We start from the raw sequence: 21,326 nt of genomic DNA, 5'->3' as shown, positions 1-21,326 counted from the left end.
TGTTTCTTACCATGACATCCATCGCCTGCTGACTTACGTGGCCCAAACGACGATGCCACAGATTGCCAACTTCAGCAGCACATAAGTTTGTGGTTGGCATTCCAGCTTCCAAATTTAGGTGCAACTCGTACAGATTGTTCTTAAGAGGAGCTTCAGCGATAAGACCATCTCTGTTGCTAAGAACCGCTTTGTCCCGACCGTGGGAGCCAGTGAATAAAACATTTATTCCACTTCTCGCTAGCTTTTTGACTGACAGCAGGTTACCTCGCAATTCTGGCAAATAAACCACATTCTTCATCTCGAACCGGACACCACAAGAAGTATAACCTCGTACAATGCCTTCGTAATGACCAACTAGGGTAACGCCTTCTTTTGCCACATCGACAACGAATGGTTCCTTCAATTTCCGAATTGATTGCAGATAACTCCGACAGTTAACAAGATGGTCACTGCATCCCGAATCAACGAAGAAAATTGCTTCAAGGTGGCTCGATTTTCTCGCTGTAGGATTGACCATAAACGAAACAGTCCTTCGGTCGCATACCACCGTGTTAGCGCTAGATTCCGGCTGTCGACTTCGGCAGTCCTTTTGAACGTGGCCAAGCTTGCCACATCGGTAGCATTTCGGTCCTTTGGGTTTCTTCGGTCGATTTCCTTTTCGTCCGACGAACACCGTGCTCTTGTCCTCGTTCGATTCCTCCATCCGGTCTTCTCGTTTGGATACTTCCGCCAACAGTCGCTGTTTAACCATTTCCATCGAAAGATCCTTCTCGTCCAGATTCTCGAGGGCCGTCACCAGAGGATCAAAGCTGTCTGGTAGAGTCAGAAAAAGTTGAGACACCAGATCGCTTGTTTCCAATTTCGCCCCAGCAGACTTCAACTGCCGGACCAAATCGTCGAATGCTTGGAAATGCGCTTGCATCGAGGACCCTTCTTTCATCCGCAGGCGAGCCAACTGCTTCCGGAGCAACGTTTGGCTCGTTACTGATCTTGTAGCGAAGGTTTCCTCCAGGGCTTTCCACATAGCCCTAGCCGTTTCCTTCTCCCGTACAATACCCAGGCATTCATCGGAAACGAACGACACCAACAGGGATTTCGCCTTCCGATCCGCCTGCCGCCACTTGGTCCGCGCTGCTCCGTCTTGAGGAGGGATGGCACCTTCTTCCAGGACTTCCGAGACCTCCGCTGCATCCAGGAACAGCTTCACGCGGAACTTCCAATTCTCGTAATTGGGACCAACCAACTGCGGAATGCCTTCTCTTGAAGTGGAGCCCATAACCTGAAGACTTGGGATCCGCAGTGGCCAGAGAAACGCTTTGAGTAATAATTAACAAAAAGTTTATTACGAAGAAAAAGTGATCTTTTATGTTCGGGAGTTTGTATCAGACTAATGAAAATTTTCAGGATCGCTTGACACATCCTTTTCAAGGATTGCTTCGCTTCAGTTGGTCAATCGCCAACACCACCAAAACCCACCAGTAGTCGGGAGTCGCTTTAACCTTTCTGACATTGAAACTGCGAGCTGTGGGTTCACTTCTCTGTGCGAATCGGTTGTGGCAAGTTCGGTAAAAATTGAGTGTTGCTCTGTGCGGGGAACCAAGGTTGGCGCTACCTGTAGTAGGGACTCCAATCGGAAAAAAAATCCTAGGTAGTGCGTGGTCAAACCGGAGTATCACCAATCAAAACTCGAATGGTGTTGTGAAGCCAACCAATTCTAGATTGTGCATTTTTTTCTGTGTTACGACACCCTTTCTTCGGGGGTTTCTATTCTTCCTTTTTTTTTCCTGCCCACGTCCGAATTCCGGCTAAACCAGCGATCGAGGAGCCTCTTGGGCGAGGGCTAGGGCCAAGAGGAAGAAGATAAGTCAGTTGAAAAGGATGGCCAAAGACGAGGAAGATGATCTGCTGCCGGATAAGGATGCGGCCAAGGGGTTCTATGCCAAGTACGAGCCCAAGGAAATTCTCGGAAGGTATGTCGATGTTCAACTATTTTCACCCTAACACGTTTAATATCTTGTGAAAAATCAAAATGAAAATTGCATTGCATCTTGAACCCTAGGAAAACATAACTTACCAACATGCATACGCTCGAAATATGTTAAACGATAGGTGTATTTAAACTGATCGCCAAAAATTAATGAATTCAATAAATTGTTCGGTCTGTGAACTATTATCTCCTACTCCTATTATAACCTACGATGAGTTGATATACCTATGTACCTACGTAATTGGTAAATGAAAGTCTCAAAGCGGTATAGTGTAATGTTGCATCATGTCAAACTTTTGACCATTTCTAAACTATTTGTTTACATTGTAACACTCGGTTGGTCTGAAATAAACATTTTTTTTTATTTGTATGCGCATATATTACACGACTTATGCCTAAGACCAATGAGTCCAACTCGGCTTAACAGTGTTTATTCAAAGTTATTCTTTTTTCTGGAATAGTCGGAAATATTGACTGAAAAACATTGAGTTATGTATATAAGGTACAAACCCAACAATCTGGTAATGTTCTTCAACACGTTCATCAGCAAGCCCAAATGGGATGAACTTCTTTCCAGGCCCATTAAAGTCTGTAGTCTCCCGAGCAACCAGAAGTCACATATTCACTTCAAAGAAGGTTTTGAAAATTACATATTGGCTGAAAAAGAGAAACAACTGCCAAATTCTCTTGAGTGAGTGAACTATATGAACTCATTTATGAACTTGAAAGTTGCAAAAGTGCTATATATGTACGTAGTAAAAGAGTTAAGTCGAAAAAAGGGCACTAAAGTACTCTAAATAAGATTTACTAAGTCACAAAAAGTGCATTGAGGTGCTTTCTGCCTGGCTGGCAGGATTTCTGGTCAAGCGGGTGCGCATGCAGGTTTATATATTACTACGAAATCATATCACTCCCAGGGTGGCCACTCATTCGGGAAAAAGTCGGGGATTCCTCCAAGGAACCAAGAATCTTAGGCTTAGCTGCTCAGTGCATATTTTTCAGTGCTTTGAATGCTCCAAAGTAACTAAAAAATTATGAAACTAACAGTTAAATAAAAAAAAATTAAACTCGAAACTTCGAGCAACTCAAAATTGATAAAATTGTGTACTTCAGTCCAGTTGTAACCGAGAAAAAGCTGGTAGAAATATGATATTTTTCCGTTTGAATTTCTTTGTGATTTTTAATATGTAAAATCAACTTTTTTGTTTAAGTAATGGAATGCCTTTTCCAAAATTCCGAATATCAACCAATGAGGCATCTATTGGAAATTACAAGTTGCACATGTGTAATAATTGCATTAGAAATTGGAGCTCCGGAGGATATCTGCAGACTGCATATGAAGCTAAGTGAGAGATTCGTCGTTTACTTTTCTTAGAGAGATTTGTTGAATTTCAATACATGGCGGCTCCAAATAATTAAGAAAAAGTCATATAAGCTGATGTCTAGGGTGAAATTGAAATAGAAAGAGGTTTTTTAAGCTTTGCTGAATAGACTTGTTTTGGAACTTGAAAGTATCAATAAGAACTTTAATTGTGAGCTGCATAGCACGTACTTCAGATCAATGATGGGTTGAGTGAGCTTTTTCGTACCTTTTACCTTATTCAGCTTCTAGCGGCTTTTTAATTCAGCTTCAAAAATCGCAAAATAAGCAAAAAATCTCTCTCTATCTCAACAGCACCCACAGGCCTCGGTTCATATCAACTTCTCTTGATTATTTACTGTGTTCTATACCGGTGCCGCCATGATGCCACGCGCCGGATTTCAAACTCGACAAATTGCTCATTTGCTGCTTTCCTACATATATCGCCTCAGAATGGTCACTCAATTACCAAATTACTTATCGAAAAAAAACTTGCCCGGCTTGGGGATCGAACCCCGACCTTCGTGGTGAGAATCGAACACGCTACCACAAGACCACGCCAAGATGTTGTTTTAACTGAAACTAAAACCCGAAGTGGTGATTTCATTTTGAAAGCACATCAATGCACTTTTTGTGACTTACCAAATCCCGTTTTGAGCCCTTTATGTTACTTAGTAAATCCCATTTTGAGAACTTTTGTGCCTTTATGTGACTTAAGTCCCATACAACGTACATATAAATCACTTTTGCAGCTTTCAAGTTCATTAATGAGTACATATAGTTCGCTCATGGGAATTGGGCAAAATAAGTCACATACAACGTACATATTAATCATCTTTTTCAACTTTCAAGTTCATTAATGAGTACATAAAGTTCACTAAAGGAAATTGGGCAGTTGATTCTCTTTGTCAGCCAATATGTAACTTCCAAAGCCTTCATCCAATTATATATGTTACATGCTTTGGACGGCTCATTAGGCGGCGCACACCTTCTTCGTCCATCGTTTTAGCTATCTTATTCCACCAGGCCTTCATCTGATTGATGTCTTTGACAACCTGCATGTTCAAAAATGGTAAGCCTAAAGACCTTCTTAATTCTTTGATCGAGAAGGCAAACAACGCGAGGCAAAAAGTACCCAGCCAACAATTTGGTTGGTATATCAAAAGATATACGTACGTCTATGTCAACACTAATCATCGTATAAGACGTTAGAAAAAAGCATATACCTACCAAAAGTGGAGACGATATACGTACATGTTTTCGAAATTTTCTGGTTTACAACTTCGACATCATATATGATGTTATTTACGTTGCCAGAAATGCGTTGATACTTTATGTCGCATTGGCAGCCTTCTGTACGTTACATTAAAGGATTCGATTCAAGCACAACTACGATGATGGGATGATTGACAGTTCCAACCACATTTTATGCGATGTGTGTTTTACTCTTTTACTTGAAGCGATCTGACGATGAATTGGTGATCTAAGTCAATGAGGTACACTTTTACTAAGGTGGCACAAAGGAACGCACACTATTGCACGTCGGAGGGAAAAAAGAAAAATAAACATAAACAAGCCCTGCGTCGCGACGCGTCGTTGTCAAGAAGCTTAATTTATCCTAGGCAAAATTCGTCGCAAAAATGGTCGGTAGTGACGTCACTTCTGGCATGGTAACTATTGCCATATTCGTTTTCATCTGGTGGAAAGATGGTTGTGCACCAACTGCTGTCATCTTCATATAAAAAAACGTTTTGACAGCACTTGGTGCACTGCCGGTGCACCACCAGGATGAAAACGAATATGGCATATGTTTACGAAGAAAAAACTTTACTTCTACTTTTGCAACGTTTCTTTCTCATCACCTCTCTTTCCATCACATTGGATCTAATTCTCCCTTTATGCGAGGTTTGTAATACTTTTGTACGACTTGAAGCAATCTGATGATAGATTGGCGATTTAAGTCACCCTTTTTGCGAGGTGTTTTGTACTCAAGTACGACTTGAAGCAATATGACACACGACTGACTGTTTAAGCGACACTTTATACGAGGTGGGATGAAGGACTTGTACAATATGTCTGCTAAAATAACGTACAAGAATTAGAACGATATGGCGTCATGCGCGATGAATATCAATATACTCATATATGAAGTCGTACATTAGGTTTAAGTTATTACGAATCGGAACGGCGATCTATACGACTGGTTAAACTCGTGAAAATGTTGTAGCTATATCGAAGCGACATGATGTTAATTTACCTCTTAGTGTGGCATTCTATACAATATATAAAGTGAAGGGATAGACGTTATATTCTTCACGAATCTATCTGAAGTAATTTACGATTTCGATACAGAATTGATTTATGTTCAAATAAAACGTTTCTTAAGAATTCTTTTGCGATGGTTATAAGATTTTATTCCTCATTGATCGTAGTATATACGACTTCATTCAACACATCGTAACTAAATCGTATTTCATTTTGGATCCAACATCTTCTACGATGGATATACGATATATTCGAATGTTAAGTATACACATTTACGAATCCGATTTGAATTGCACCCGTTTACGAGTTTGGTGATTATTTATTTTACGATTTCATGTTGGCTGGGTAAACCATTTAAAGGGTGAACATAAATTGGAAAGATAATTTCTAGTCCCGAACCCAAAAGTCCCCTCCCTGTATTGCCTTCCAAAAATACACAAAAACCCGATTGCGATGAGGCCTATTTCTTCGAATATTTGCACTCCAACTGAAAAACTGGCAGCGTGGCTGGTCGAGGAAGTGAGAAAATACTCGATCAAACACGAAAAGAGTGTCAAAAATTCGGTGGAGCTAGTTGAAAAATTGAAAAACTTCATCCCCGACGCTTTACGCAGCCTTGGGAGACATTTGGAAAGACGCAGAGTACCATCAAATTGTATAGAAGCATACGTCACCATAGCTGAGGTACGTATGAACCAGAACTATTTCATTTTTCGGGGTAGATTCTTCAAACAAACCTTTGGCCTCAGTATGGGAAGCAAACTAACCCCTTTGCTCGCTGAGCTGGTCATGAGCGATTTCGGAGGCGATCTACCGATATCAACCGGTCGCTACATAACGGTAGATTCAAATCATTTTGACACAAAAACAAGCTGCGTATCATTCAATGGCACACCGACTGTTCAACATACAAAGCGAAAAATAAAGGATATTATTGGCGGCCAATCTGAACGGTTATGATGAAGAATTCGTGTATAAAATCCTTCGCAAACATGAAAGAAAAAATGTTCCGAAGTAATGCTACCGCTTTCAAACCAAAAAAGGAAGAATCCCAAAGGGTCAGTTTGCCCTTCCACTCACCTCTAACTAATGGTATTCGGAAGATCCTTTCCAACCATGGTTTGAAAGTGGCATACAAAAGTTCCAATACCTTAAAAGATAGTTTGGTCAACTAAAAGATAAGGTGCCTCCGGAGGAGGCAGATACCTTGCAAGACCTGGCCGGCAGTCTATATTGACCAAACAAGGCGCAAATTTAAAACACGGATAAAGGATCATAAAAACGCCGTAGACAACAACAGATCCAACGAATCCAGTGTAGCCGCCCACGCATCAAAATTCAACCATTCCATAGATTGGGAATAGGTGAAATTCAAATAATTTGTTCGAAAAGCGTCGCATTTAAATGCCTGGGAATCGATGTACATCACGACTTCAGAGAGGCCTTATAAGAACGAGGATGGCGCGTCAATCATTTCGCTGCTTTTCAACTTGGCAAACAAAAATGTTTAAAAAACCAACCCCCCTTCGACAAATGCTGTAGTAGGATAGTATGATGCTCTGTTAGTGTTTTTCTTCTAGGTAATCAACCCAACATCGTCCTGTAGATGGGCAACATCGAGCCCGAAACCGATCGACAAAAAGATAATTTGTGTTAATTGTGTAGTTAAAAGTTCTTACGTTGGCACAACCTACTAAAATGAGTAGCAGAGTAGTGGGGCTTGAAAGTCATATGACTGTCTAAACGAAATCAAACATCTTTAATTCTGTCTTCACGATGCAGTTGTTCATTAACAACATAATATTCGTGCAAGAAAGGTTGTTTCCTGCGTCCAAATGTTATGATACAACACTTAAAACTAGACGGTTGACAGCACACCAATGATATATGATCCGAAATATTTTCAGATCATCCGCATACAGGAGTACGCCACATTCAACAAGAAGCATGTTTATATCATTGCAAAACAGCGTAAACAGTAATGGGCCAAAAATACTGCCTTGTGGTACCCCTGAAGTTGGAATGAAATCGGTTGATTCAGCGGAGCCAATTCTGACAGCTAGACGACGGTTTGAGGTTACTGATCTTTTCGGAAAAAAATTCAGAAATCCAACTCCGGCCAAACCTTTGAGCAGACAGCTAGGCGACGTGACACCTCGATAATTACGCACATCCTATTTGTCACCTTTTTAAAGACAGGGCTCATGATCTCTTCCAGGTGGCAGGAATATTTTGTTGTTTGATGGACTGGTTTAATATGTGAGTTAGTGGCTTTACCAGTGCGGCGCTACACCTTTTCAAAACCCACGAAAGTATGCCATCTTTTCCGGTTGTGGTAGAACACTTCAAATTGCTGAAAGCATCAAGAATCATTTTTTCGGAATAGCGAAGACGTCAAGGTCTGAGAAATCTCTGGGATAGTACGACCACTGCATTGATTTGATCTGTACTTAACGATTGGATCGGAAAAAAACTAGAAAAGTGACTGGCAAACAGGTTACATTTCTCGGCAGAAGATGGCACAGAATAAGTTATTACATCATGATTAGTTGTGATTTTGGAAATTGTTACGCGAGAAACACATCGAACCTTTATCATCCAGAGCAGATTAATTTTGCAATTAATTAGGGATCATTCAAATATTACGTAACGCTTTTAGGGGGGGGAGGGGGTATTGCAGTTTGTTACGCTTTGTGGATTTTGCTTTGAAATTTTAAGACGAATGTGTTACGTAGGGGAGCGAGGGGGTTGAAAATGCTCGAAAATTGCGTTACGTAATATTTGAACGGCCCCTTAGCAGTAGCAGCAGAATTTTCACTGAAAACTTTTTAAATGCGTGTAGGTAATAAGAAATATTTTACCAACACTCATAATGATTGGATTTGTAACCGAGGCACTTCCACGAAAAATATTTGACAAAGTACAAATTGCGATCAAGGCCACGCCGAGTTCAATAAATGAAGGTGTCGACTGGAAGATCAACTTTCACTGTACGCCTAAATTTGTAAGTATACCTAGTCCCATTACATTCTCGTTACATCTACAGAGTGATTTCGAGGAAGCAAGAGCGCGTATTTGAAACCGTTCATTATCCATGAACCAGAACAGAAAAGAGACATACGGGTAAACGATGTGGTAGGGATCCGGAATGAGGTTTTGCTGGTGGAAGCATCGATCAATCTACTCCAATTGGACTCAATTGAGGCGCCTCGACGAAAACCAATCAACGATGGTCAAGTTTGTTTGCGGCAAGTTCCCGGCACTCTTCGGGTTTCTCAAGTGTCCCCAGAAACGCCGGCACTGAAGTAAATACAGCGCCATGAATGGGCTAACCAGGGAAAGGAGCAGTCGGACAAGGGCACTATTGCATCATCTATTTACCCGAAACGATGGACGAGGACGACGACGACGATGTTGGAAGTGCTTAGGAAAGCTCCATTCTTGCGTTCTTCAGATTTGCGTATACTTATTCGTATAGAATGTTCAGGTTCGCGAAAATGCGAACTTCGCCGTATGTATCAAGGGATTTTTCGTGTGTCGCTAATTGAAACGAACCCAGTTCACAGTTCTATTATTAAAATCATCGGCTACAACATTCAATAAGACGTTGTCGTCGTCGTCGGCCTAACAAGCGTCACCGAGAGTATCGGTTTTCAAAAAAAAAGTAGCATTTGTCGCGATACATTGGGCGGCCACGCGCCGCCAATCGGCAGTTGTTAAAAACCGTTTTGGCCCCCACAATTCGTTCAACACGGCACTTGGACGACATATGTATAACAACTCAATATAAGTACTATGCATATGTATTGAAACTTTTAAGACGGTTGTCTGTCTCATCGACAAATTGCGAAAAGCTCAGCGAAATTGTTCGGTACATAGGTAGCCATCCACATCGCCTGAGCTGTTCGGGTACATTTCAAACACGAAGGAACTTTCTGGGACGATGAAAGAAAAATTTTGTCAAGAAGAGGAGGGTGTGAGTGAACAGTAGAGATTAGGAGAGGCAAAGAGGGAGGCCGGAACACGGGTTGTCTGGTTGATGACGACAGTGGCCCAACCTCCAATCGGACAGCTGACGAAAGGCCAACGCTACGTGCTGATTGGTCCGACCGAGTTTACGTGCCTGGCGTTCGAGGAAAAGCGCTTACAAATTTGAAACGATATTATGATAGCTGGCTTCCAAACACACAAACAAACCGAAAATCGCACCACCAGCTCAGCTCACAAGCTCAGTGCCAATGGACGACGCGTAGTTAGCCTGTACCTACTAGTATGTTAAAATTTGTGTCCTAGCCAAGCCGGTCACCGAAAACGGTTCATGTGACTTCATGGCGTAGAGCGTATAGTCAGCTATTTACTCAAAACTACGGGTAAAGAACAGAGGGGACGGTAGTCTGACCCACAGCTTGAATGTAAACAACAAGCGGAATCAACAAGAAAACAATCTACTAAGCTGAGTAATTAAAACGACTACTAGGTAGTCGGCGAACAGGCCTCCAACAACAATAACCCGAGACACCTATTAGTACTACAACACGGATCGATTCTTGTGTGACCTGACTCGGCACACGTATATAATAAACGCGACTGTGTATTTATAACGGATATTTTTGGAACAGCAGCGCACATTTGATTGAATCCGTAATTGGATTTGAATGGAGAACATCGATAGCAAAATAATTATTATTCAGCAAATCAATTGTGTGATTTTGCAAAAACAAACAAAACTGGCTGATGTGATGGTGCCCGATATTATTATCAACGGTTGAAGGATTGATGAACTTGAATGGAATGCGATTTTTGCAGAGTCCGGCAGGCGACTCGAGTGCCGGTTCAGTATGACGCAGCAAAACATGATCGATGCCGGGTATGCCGATGCCGTCCCGGTGTAAAGTAGATTGTAAACTGAATCCGGAAACGTACAGCAAATTGTTTACACACCAGAAGCTGCCGCCCCCAAACGTTCGAAAGTGAAACTCATCACCAACGTTATGTCGTTGACATTTGTCCGTGATTGTAATGACAGTCGTCTTGAGCACGGAATTTTCAGTAGTATTAGAACGTTTCTTCAGAAAAAGTTCTAGGTATGAGAAAGAACCTTATAAATTTTCTTATCACATCATGATCTCAAATTAAACTTTGTTCATCTAGCTAGGTTCTAAATTATATGACTCAAGCCATCTTAATATAAAGGCAAATGCCACCCGCACACGACCGAATCACGGCATAATCAGCTGCCATCCACCCCACGAGAGTGCCCACTTACACGGATTTACTTACTTAGATAATACCTAATTGGGGAACACTCTCTTCTCTAAACTCAAAAATCATCTAACTAAACATATTCTCTGAATCAGTAGTTCGTTCCTAGTGTAAGCTTCTTGTTTGCGGATTAAAATTTCTTTTGTTGTCCCTTTGGTTGTAGACGACTTAGCTGAATCTACCCTCCTAGGAAATGCAAATTTATTTTCTGATTATACCGGCACATCGGTCTCACTCCGACAATAAGTGCTTGAGAATGTAACTACTGAGTGAGTCAATTTTTTCAATTGATGATCCCTTCCGGGTTATGGACTTGGAGAATTCAGATTGGGCTGCCGGTTATTTGAATTTCTTATGATCGATGAACTTATGCTTTTAGGAAGTCGTGATTCTGGCACCGGCCATACTGACATGACACCTCTAATGAAAATCCAATCATTTTCTGTCTAATTTCTCCACCTATCGTCGGTATAGCGAACCTTGCAAAATTTGACAAAAAACCCTTGTAGGAAAAATTTACCTGTTTAGCTCGGTGGCATCACCTATTTTCCTTGAAAGTTGCGTAGCACTTTCCTACTCGGATAGCATTTCATCTAAAGTGATCGAAGCGCACTCTGGAGTCGATATTTTGTACTGCTGGAAAAAATATCCAATAAATGAAATCGTGTGTCCAGTCAGTATGATCAAGGATTCTGGGTTCTTATTTGATCTCTACGCTGCACGCTTTAAGCTCCGGGATCTGGTGGAGCGAACACGTTCTACGTTTTTTTTTTTCATCGCGCGTAATATAGTTTGCGACTACCTTTTTGGAATTTATCGCAAGAATCTAGTCCAATAAATATTGTGCTTAAAAGACAGTAGATTCCTGTTTGTACTGAATGCAAAAAAGTGGCATAAGTTTCCGGGCTCACAATTACTGATCCTTACAAAATTCCGTCCGTCAAAAGGGTTGAAAATTGCTGAACATTTCTTAGTGATTTGAAGTGTCTTTCATAAGATTTCAAATGTGTAAAGAGTATGCTGATATCTAGAAGACTCTAGATGCTAGACGTCATTTAATAGATATAACTTTCATCTTCCAGTGGGTAGATAGGAAGAAGGAAGGGTTTTTTTTTTTTTGCAAAATTCGAAAACTCATTGAGCAAAAGAAACCAAGTATGGAAAATGTTTATCTACAGTTAGAAAAATGTAATCTTACTTTACATGTAAACCAATCATCGCTGCTTATAATATGAAAAAGACTATAGACTAAGGTTGCCAGAATTCTTTCAGCACGTATCCGTGCCGGACAAATGCGGGCAATTTTATATTAACACCTGGCGTTGACGACCAAAAATCCGGGCAATATCCGGTCAAATTTGGTCAAAACCCAAAAATCACTAAAAAAATAAAGAAAACAAAATGGAAAAAAAAAATCATCAAAACTCATCGACAGTTTTTTAATCGTATTTTAAGCTTCCAAAAAAAAATTTCATGATTATTTTTGCAAAACTTGCTCCGGACCTTCCTGAACTGTTATCACTCTAAGAGTGATTTAATTTGCTTGAAAATGAAAATAAAAATAGTATCAAACGGTCACAAATTGAATTTAAACAGAAAAGGGTAGTGTCACGTCACGAAATTTCAAGTTATTCCGAACCATTCTTTAGAGCCTTAAAGGCTATTTTATGTACACTTTCAAAGGTAATAAATTTTCAGTATGTTTTCCTTACTTTTTCCTTATTTTGACTGGCACTTGATTAGCAACATATTAGGGAGCCATATGTTAAAATTACTACTGTTTCTCATAGTATTCATTTAAAGAATCACCGAAAAAAAAAATTAACTTTTTTAATACTTTTGTTATTTAAATTTGAAAATAACGATCTCATTAAAAAATAAAACTGAATTATTTTCGATTCGTAAAAATCCGACCCTCCGTAGGGTTAAACAAGTTTTAAGAGCATATTTCCCTTATAAAATTGAACAAAAAATCCAAATTTGTGACGTGAATTCATTCATTCGCGCTGTTGTAACTCAGCTGGATTCGAACCGATTTCTTTTAAATTTAGCGTTTCATCATTTTCAAAGATCTCATTTTTTTCGTTTTACACTCGTCTCCTTCAATTTAATCTCATTGAAATAAATTAGAAGTATTTGAAAAAATTCAAAAATCTTATATATAAAAATGGAGGCATTTTCTTTGTAACAACATCACGTATGAATGGTCGGTCGGAATGAAGTGTAATTTGGTATCCGAGGGTTTTTTGGGTCAGAGATGGTTTGTATAATGGTTTCAAGGATCTCACTTTTTATGGAAGGGGGTCCCAATACAAATTCATTTTTATTTGTTACGATTTCCATAAGAATCTATTCGCGAGCACGATGCAGTTAAGGACGTGTAGATGAAATTTTACATTTATTACGATTTATACTTTAGAAGGTAAAACGAAGTTTACCGGGTCAGCTAGTAGAAAATAAAATTAGAACTTTTTAACTATTATTTATACTTATTATGATATGCTTTGATACAACTTAAAGCTGAAACATTATAGATTATGTTTCATGCGAGAAAATTTTGATAAACTGATTTCAGTATTTTGTAAACCAGGGGGTTAAAAATATCGACTAATAAGTTCATTAAAGAATCTCTCGTTATAAATGTCTTTCAATTGAATGTTGTTCAATCAAAGGAAATTTTATGAAATCAATAAATTATCATTTTTTTTGAGCATCTTCATATCAGCGCAAGGTTTACTAAACGAAATTGAAATTACCTATCTTCATCTGGAAGCTTTACGTTCGAAAAAGCGACTATTTGAGATAATTTTTTGATAACATATGCTATGAATTTAAAACTCTGATATTTTATTCTTATTCTAAACTGTTTTTTTTCTAAATGAAGGTTCGGAAATATTGTGTTGTTTTTATAAATTCTTAATCCATTTATCATTGCGAATTGTGGCCAATAAATTTTATCCATGTTTAAATTCATGATGATTGATTAAGAAATAAAATTATAAAAAATAATTCTGAAGTCTGGAGCTTTTCGAAATCACCATTGATTTGCTCTTGAATTTCCAGTTCTCATTCTTGATTTTGAACATTAATTATCTCTCTACAACCCAATCCCGCATTTAGACGGGGTTCACTAAAGTTGGTGTAACATCAAATCCAATTATTTTTATTCAGTTTTGCACAGAACTTTTCAAAATACGTTCATCTAACAATCTATACTAATGAAATATTATCATATTATCTGAAGTTTTTCGCAGCTAAAAACTGTTTGTAGATCATAATACTAAACTAATGTTAATCTTTTAGCGAAAAAAATATTTGGGTTGATCTAGAACGATTGAAATGAATTTTAACTCTTCGTTTGTAATTGTTTAAAAATTTGCAAGAAAGAGTTTATGAATAAAGTGGAAAATTGTGTTTTTAATTTCTTGAAAGATACATTCTTCCCAATTTTTTTAAAAATATTTTTAAGAAATAATTCAAAAAAATATTGAAATGAAAGTCCAATATCTGAAAGCACAAGCCAACAAAACTCACATTTTTTCCTAGAAGCAAAATATAAATAAGAGCTTTTTTATTGATTTGTATTGATCAGTTTTGCAATAGCTGTATTTTTTTTTATTTATATGAACATTATATGGATCTTAAAAATATTAAAAACGAAAAAAATGTAAGTTGGAATGAAAATTTAAACTATGGTTTTTGATTTCATGATATTTTTCTTTTTCAAGTTTCATAAATAATTATTCATAACTAATAAATATAGGTTACAATATTTTGATTCATGATTTTTTTCAATTTTGAAAATATAAAAAAAAACAAAAATAACCAACCTAATAGCAGGCGCTATCGACTTGCACGGAATTCTGGCGACAAAACACTAGCGCCAAATTAGGGTTGACGGGTTGAGATCCAAGCTCGAATTTGAACTTTTTTCACGCACACACATGCACCAGTGCAAACAATATAAACATAAACATTGTGTGAGTGAAGCTACGCTTGATTTTCTAAGTATTAGTGTGATGATGTGCTTCCACTAAAAGCTTGAATGCAAAGCTGCAATACTTGTGTGGAAAGCGGCAAAGCTTGGATCCCATCTCGCAGGGCGGCAGCACCATAAATATTGTGTAGATGACGCCAACGATTTGTTCAAAAAAACGACAACCCGGCTATCTTGATTCTATTTATGTTTTAAGCTATATTTCATTAACACTTTCAATGTTTGCGTATAATTTTATTAACACTGAACATACCGACACTTTGTATATACCTATTCATACCGCGAGCGGTTAAATGACGGTTTACACTGTTTTCGCTATAACTTTCTTGTTTCTCAACCGATTTCTTTAAAATTTATAGTTTTGAAAAGCTTATAATGTGACTCAAATATGTTTCTCAGACAGTTTTCAGTTACAATCAATTATTTCAAAGTTATTTTAAGTCCAAGAATTTTTTTTATGAAAAAACATGCTTCAGGAAAATTGCTATAAATCAGTTATTTAGTGCTCGAAAAATTTTTCACTTAGTGCCTGAGAAAGCTGAAGTTAGAGGCTATATGTTGCACATACGGAAATTTTTATCAAATTTTTTTTAAGATCATGCCCACAAAAAACGTAAAAAAGTTGTGTAAAACCCGTACTTTTCAATCAATCAACCGCCAAAGCTGTTCCTGTTACAGTAGAGAAAATTGAATTTTAAAGGGGACGTAATTTGTCACATTTTGGCATCTTAAGATTTTGTGAAATACGAAATACATAATTTATGACGAATTTTCAAAGGTAGGGGAGATGGGGGCATAATGGTCACCTTAAGGAAAACGGTTGTTTAACCATAGAAAAGAGCTATAGTATGGAGGTTACATTATTGTTTCGTGTTCAGACACTTCAAAAGCCTATTCCCTAACGGGCTGAAACGTGAAAAACTAGATGAAAACGTTAAAAAATGCATTTTAAAAATTTTTGCCAAAAGCTGAAAACCAGCCACTGTGGAGGCATAATGAGACCCCCCCCCCTGAGGCAGTATGAGCACCATTAATCAGGGCAAGATGTGCGTTTTCTGCCGGGGAATCTAGCAGCGAATTCAATTCGATGAAGTCAGGTGAGTCGTAGATTCATTAAACAAAGCAATACCAAAATAATCTAGGTCTGTTTGTAGAATACAAACAATTCACGCACGCTCATACATTATGTGCTTTGTTCGGAGGATGATGCTACTAGCCGTATAATGTAACAATAAAAAAATCGAACATGAATTGTAAATGGAAAAAAATCACCTCGAACAGAAATCTAACGCTAGTCTTTTGATTACCTCTCCGACACCTTACCAACAGGCTAAATCGTCGGATGAAAACTAGTCAAGGTGTGGCGCTATTAATCAATTTTAATTCGCTGCTAGATTCTACGGCAGAAAATGCTCATTATGCCTCGATAATATGGTGCTCTATATTCATAACTTGAGAACCAAGCTAGTTTTTTTTAAATATCTCTGTAAAAATGATAAGGAGATTCCTTTTTTGTGAAAAATTAATACTATAGGAAGTACGAAACAAATCCTCATGAAAATTTATTTAAGAAAATACGTACTTTCGTAGAAAAGAGTAGTGCTCATTATGCCCTGGGTGCTCTCCCCTAGCTGTTTTTCGAACATTTCATCAATTCGGATTTTTGATACAATTCCTACGCCTAAATTCAGCTTTGCACTGGATTTTGAGTATGTTATCGTAAGGATTAGGCACAAAAATTATATGCAAAAGAAAGAAAATTTCATACTGGTTCTAGTGACGTAACTACATTGGCGGTGCAATGCTTAGCAAAAATATGAAGGCGTTTTACCTTTAAGGAAATGAAAAGGCGAATTTTGAATAGCAAAATATTCAGTAAATTAAGCAATAATGAAGGTTTTTTGCCAAAGTATGGTTAGTTTACAAAAATATGATGAAAATGTAATTAAAAATTTGATGTTTAATTATTATATTCCGTATAAATAATGTTCCATTTCTCACCACCCTTTCGGTATGGTGCGTTCTGCCCACTAGTTTTGGCGTTCTACACCGCGGCTTGTTTTCTAGCTGTTTTAGTTTTCTACAAAAATGTAATGAAAATCGTGTTTTTAACATCTTATTTCTTTTTGATTAGACGTTTATCTGATCCCTGAATCGTCGTGTCGTGAACTTTGAATTTGGTTCTTAGCTGATGGGTATCGCTGTAAATAGCGATTATTCCTAACTGGTGCGTCTTGTACAGTTTTCCCCTATGTCTTCAAAAAAAGCCATAATCGTTCGATTATTTTTGATACTCCGAGTTGATGTTTTGAATAATAATTTGTTTGTTTTTTTTTCAATATTTTTTTTTAATGTTAGGAATTTTGGCCAAATATTGAATAAAAAAATTGAATTCTTAGACAAAAATTAAAGTACATATTGATTCAGGGAAGATCATCGCTAAAGCACCTTTGGCAGAAGAATCGCATGTAAGCTAGGGCTTTTGTGTTGTGGACATTTTTAAATTACTTGTGTGATTCTAAAATTGAAATGCATGTTCTCAATTCAAATTTATTAGTTAAATCAATTGAGGCGCTTGGGGTCAAAGGGGTGCAAGTGCCCAAATGATAGTTTCGAGAAAATGCGCTTCAAAGTTTTGAAGGAGCTCGATTTTCCATATACTTTTAGAATTCGAGCAGTTTTAAAAGAGTGTTTGAGTGTGATTAACGGTGTGCTTTCAAAACTGACTTGGATTCAGTAATCTTTGAAAACGAACACAAACACATACAGGATCTCAATGAAGCTTGATTCTGTTTTCTTAACTCTAAGCGTAGGTACATCTTTCGAGAATATGAAGGCTAGCATCTTACAAATGCTAAAATCACCAACCAACTGAAAGCGTACTATGTATGCCGTGACCGTTATTCGATCTCATGCCCGCTGGCATAGGAGACTTGAAGGGTATCTACGCCACGGGCTGCAGTGTTAAAAAAAATTATAAAAAAAATCTGAGTTTTGCACCAGATGTACATTGAAACATGAAGAATCGTAAGGTATACTTAACTCAAAATTGATGATTTTGGAAGTTGCACCCCTCTGATTCTGAGGGCCTCAATTGTCTATGAAAAAGAAAAATGATGGACTTTTGAGATGCTTCATGCCAAAATCAGGACTTACAATTAAAAGTGTATCCACATATTTAGAACTGAAATATATTTAAAAATAATCACAAGAAAACCCCCTAATTAAATCCCTTTGTTTCGAATTTTTTAACTTTTCTATTGGGATCACCCCGATAATCCCCTCCCCCATAGGACCACGCATGTTCTGCAATATGATTTTAGATTAATTGATTATCAGCAGGAAATCAGCATTTCTCTAAAAATTAATGAGCTTGTAAAGGAAGAATATTTTTTCCGCAGATTTTACTTCTTTAAACCTACCTTTTATTTAGGCACATCTGATTTTAAGATAACTCAAAACATACTACTCCAATAAGAGTTAGGTTGAACCGATAAATCAAAATCATATTTAGATTATAAAATATTTTAACGAAGTCTACTAACTTATCATGAAGAATATTATGAAACTAAAAAAATGGTATACTGGTGTTATCAGTTTCGGTGATAATAAGCTTAACAATTTTCGCCAGAAGCTTTAGGAGAAAAAAATCCGTCTAAGGAATCTTAGGTCTTGGTTAGATCTTTCCTCACATGGAGGCGCGTTTCATATGTCCTTTGTGTTTTTGAAGAGTGAAGAATATTTCTATTATTATTATGATTAAAAGGATTATGATTATATACCTACAACTTCAGATCAGTTTTTCAAAAAAAAATCATGAACACATGAGCTGAACAACTTAATTTCTGTACTATATTGGTCCCAAATATTGGACATATTTGTCACTTTTTATCATTCTGTCCCAACCTCGCCTTCAAACACATTAAGATTTCTTCTGACCTAACCAGCAATTTTAAATCTAGAAAGACATGAATCAAAATTTTCTGACGCTACCAAGAATTCTTCACCAGTACCATATAAAGCTAAATAAACAAACATTTTAATATCTTAAGCTTTTTAAGAATATAAATTTTCAATTTATATATATTATTTTAAGCATATTATATTTCATAATTTCACGAATCTTTTGCTTTGAATTTGTGTGCTTCTAATTAACTAAACGTTTTCATTCTTTCTCAACTTCCCCATTCCAGAGGCATCAGTTCCACGGTGCGACGATGCATCGAGAAGGAAACTGGCAAGGAGTTCGCGGCCAAAATCATCGACCTCGGAGCAGCGGAATCCGGGGACTCGAACCACATGCTCGAAGCAACCCGGCAGGAGATCCAAATCCTCCGGCAGGTTATGGGCCACAAATTCATCAGTGAGTGTTGTTGTTGGTGGGAGGGTGATGAATATGAGGTTGATGATGCTGATGCAATTCATGTCCGGCTGGCGTTAGTTGCTAATTTATCGGAAAGTTGTGAAATTGCTTCACATTGCAACCGAAGACATTTTTGTGGGGGGTTAACCTTCTGGGAGATTGCCGAAAGTTGTTGGGTACTTGCCTTCGATCCGGGCAGTCATCGATCTTCCAAAGTGGTGATACGTGCAGCTTTTAACGTGCTCTTGTCTTGTTCTCTGTTTTGTTTCCCCGAATCTTCCGGACACTTTCATCATCAACATCACCATCACCAAATCGCCCAAACAGTCGAGCTGCAGGATGTGTTCGAGTCGGATGCCTTCATCTTTCTGGTGTTCGAACTTTGCCGGCAGGGTGAGCTGTTCGATTATCTGACATCGGTAGTGACACTGTCCGAGAAAAAGTCACGTTATATTATGAGGTAAGTGAGAGGCCCCCTGAATGATTTATTCAACCATAAACGCGCTAGAACTAACAAGTTGTACAAATATGTATGTTGGCACCTGCCAGGGCACGTGAATTATTCTAAGTAGGAACGGAAATTAGATCCCTTTTAGAGAATGGCCTACCCGGTCCAGTTAAGTTGTCTCGCGCCGGACATCAGATGTCTACCCGTTTTGGTGACGCGAGAGGCTTTCATGTGATTCGAAGAATGTTGATAACTGTCGATTCCTCGTCAATAATCAATCAGCTATGACCAAATAGAGAGTGAGTGAGTGAGACCGGTCGGGTGGCCCAATTAGCGGGATTGACCGTAAAAAGACCGAAATAATGTCTATCGGTATTGTGAGATACACAATAATTTTGTGCTATTTCTACGCTGTCAGGTCAATAACAATATTGCCTACGTTCTCAGTTCTAAATTTAGAATCTTTGGAAGGTTCTACAGTATTCTAGGAAAAAAAAAGAAAAAACGTAACGAATTGTGAAATTTAGACTCATAATCTGGTTTCAATATAAGATCAAATATCCAGATTCACAATCGAGATCTATTTTGAAATTGCTGTGGAAAAGAAAAAATATAACAGAACTACCGACCAGTTTATACCTCAAATTGGTGCTACAGAGTTTTTATACTAATTTTCTTTTATTTCTCCCAACTGAAGTTTGTAAAACTTAGCATACATTCGAAAGCAAAATAATTCGAATTTTGATCCTAAAAACGCTCTTAACAGTTTAAATGTGCAAAAATGAATAAGATAATGGAACATTTTTCATAGCGATGAGTAGAATGTAAAAATGCTTTAAAATACAAAAAAAAGAGCGATGGTCCGTCCAATTTGCAAACAAAATGCTTAAAATGGTTTGGAAGTATAATATGGCCCAAATTGGGAAAAAGTTTTGAACAGCTTCGAATCGTTCGCAATTATTGCTAAAAATTTTAATAAATTTAACCGAAACCGAAATTATTGTTTAAAATTTAGTTTGCATTGCGAAGAAACGCTGAAAACGAAATGGCCAGCGAGAGGAAAAATAAAATGGCAAAATGGCCACGAAATTACAACAACGGAAAAACATTTGAAATTGAAAAAGAAAAATTAATCGTGTTTCACAGCTTTTTAGGACACCTCTGGGAATATGTTGTGTTTATGTTATTGTCATGTAAAAAGAGGAAACCGCGTTCAAGAGAAAAACCCACATCAACATTCTCGTGTTGTCTTCATTCTTTGCGCTACCAATCGTGTTGGTTAAAAATCTGGATGGGCAAATTAAGAAGGATCAGGATATGGATCAGTATGAGTCTGGATCAGATTTAGACAAAAATGACAAGATGACAAAAATGACAAAAATGACAAAAATTACAAAAAAATGACAAAAATGACAAAAATGGCAAAAAAATGACAGAAATGACTAAACTGACAAAAAATGACAAAAATGAAAAGTTACAAAAATGACAAAAATGACAAAAATGACAAAAATGACAAAAATGACAAAAATGACAAAAATGACAAAAATGACAAAAATGACAAAAATGACAAAAATGACAAAAATGACAAAAATGACAAAAATGACAAAAATGACAAAAATGACAAAAATGACAAAAATGACAAAA

The 21,326-nt window shown here is 37.6% G+C and overlaps 1 protein-coding gene across 6 annotated transcripts in view; it reads left to right on the top strand.

The window, feature by feature from the left end:
* Positions 1-1,456: 1,456 nt before the first annotated feature.
* LOC129750773 (phosphorylase b kinase gamma catalytic chain, skeletal muscle/heart isoform-like) overlaps positions 1,457-21,326 on the top strand; it is a 47,431-nt gene continuing 27,561 nt past the window's right edge. For 2 of the 6 annotated variants that reach the window (XM_055745805.1, XM_055745804.1), the window contains exons 1-3: positions 1,461-1,970; positions 19,065-19,234; positions 19,562-19,694. In XM_055745805.1, coding sequence (XP_055601780.1) covers positions 1,879-1,970; positions 19,065-19,234; positions 19,562-19,694 — 395 coding nt within the window. In that variant the 5' untranslated portion in view covers positions 1,461-1,878. Of the gene's footprint in view, positions 1,971-19,064; positions 19,235-19,561; positions 19,695-21,326 lie in introns of all 6 variants that reach the window. The other 4 variants (XM_055745807.1, XM_055745808.1, XM_055745803.1 and 1 more) reach the window with 4 other exon arrangements.

Source organism: Uranotaenia lowii, chromosome 3 (genome assembly GCF_029784155.1).
Source record: "Uranotaenia lowii strain MFRU-FL chromosome 3, ASM2978415v1, whole genome shotgun sequence".
Lineage (NCBI taxonomy): Eukaryota > Metazoa > Arthropoda > Insecta > Diptera > Culicidae > Uranotaenia > Uranotaenia lowii.
The sequence above is the reverse complement of the archived record's forward strand: the minus strand, read 5'-3'. Positions and strand labels throughout refer to the sequence as shown.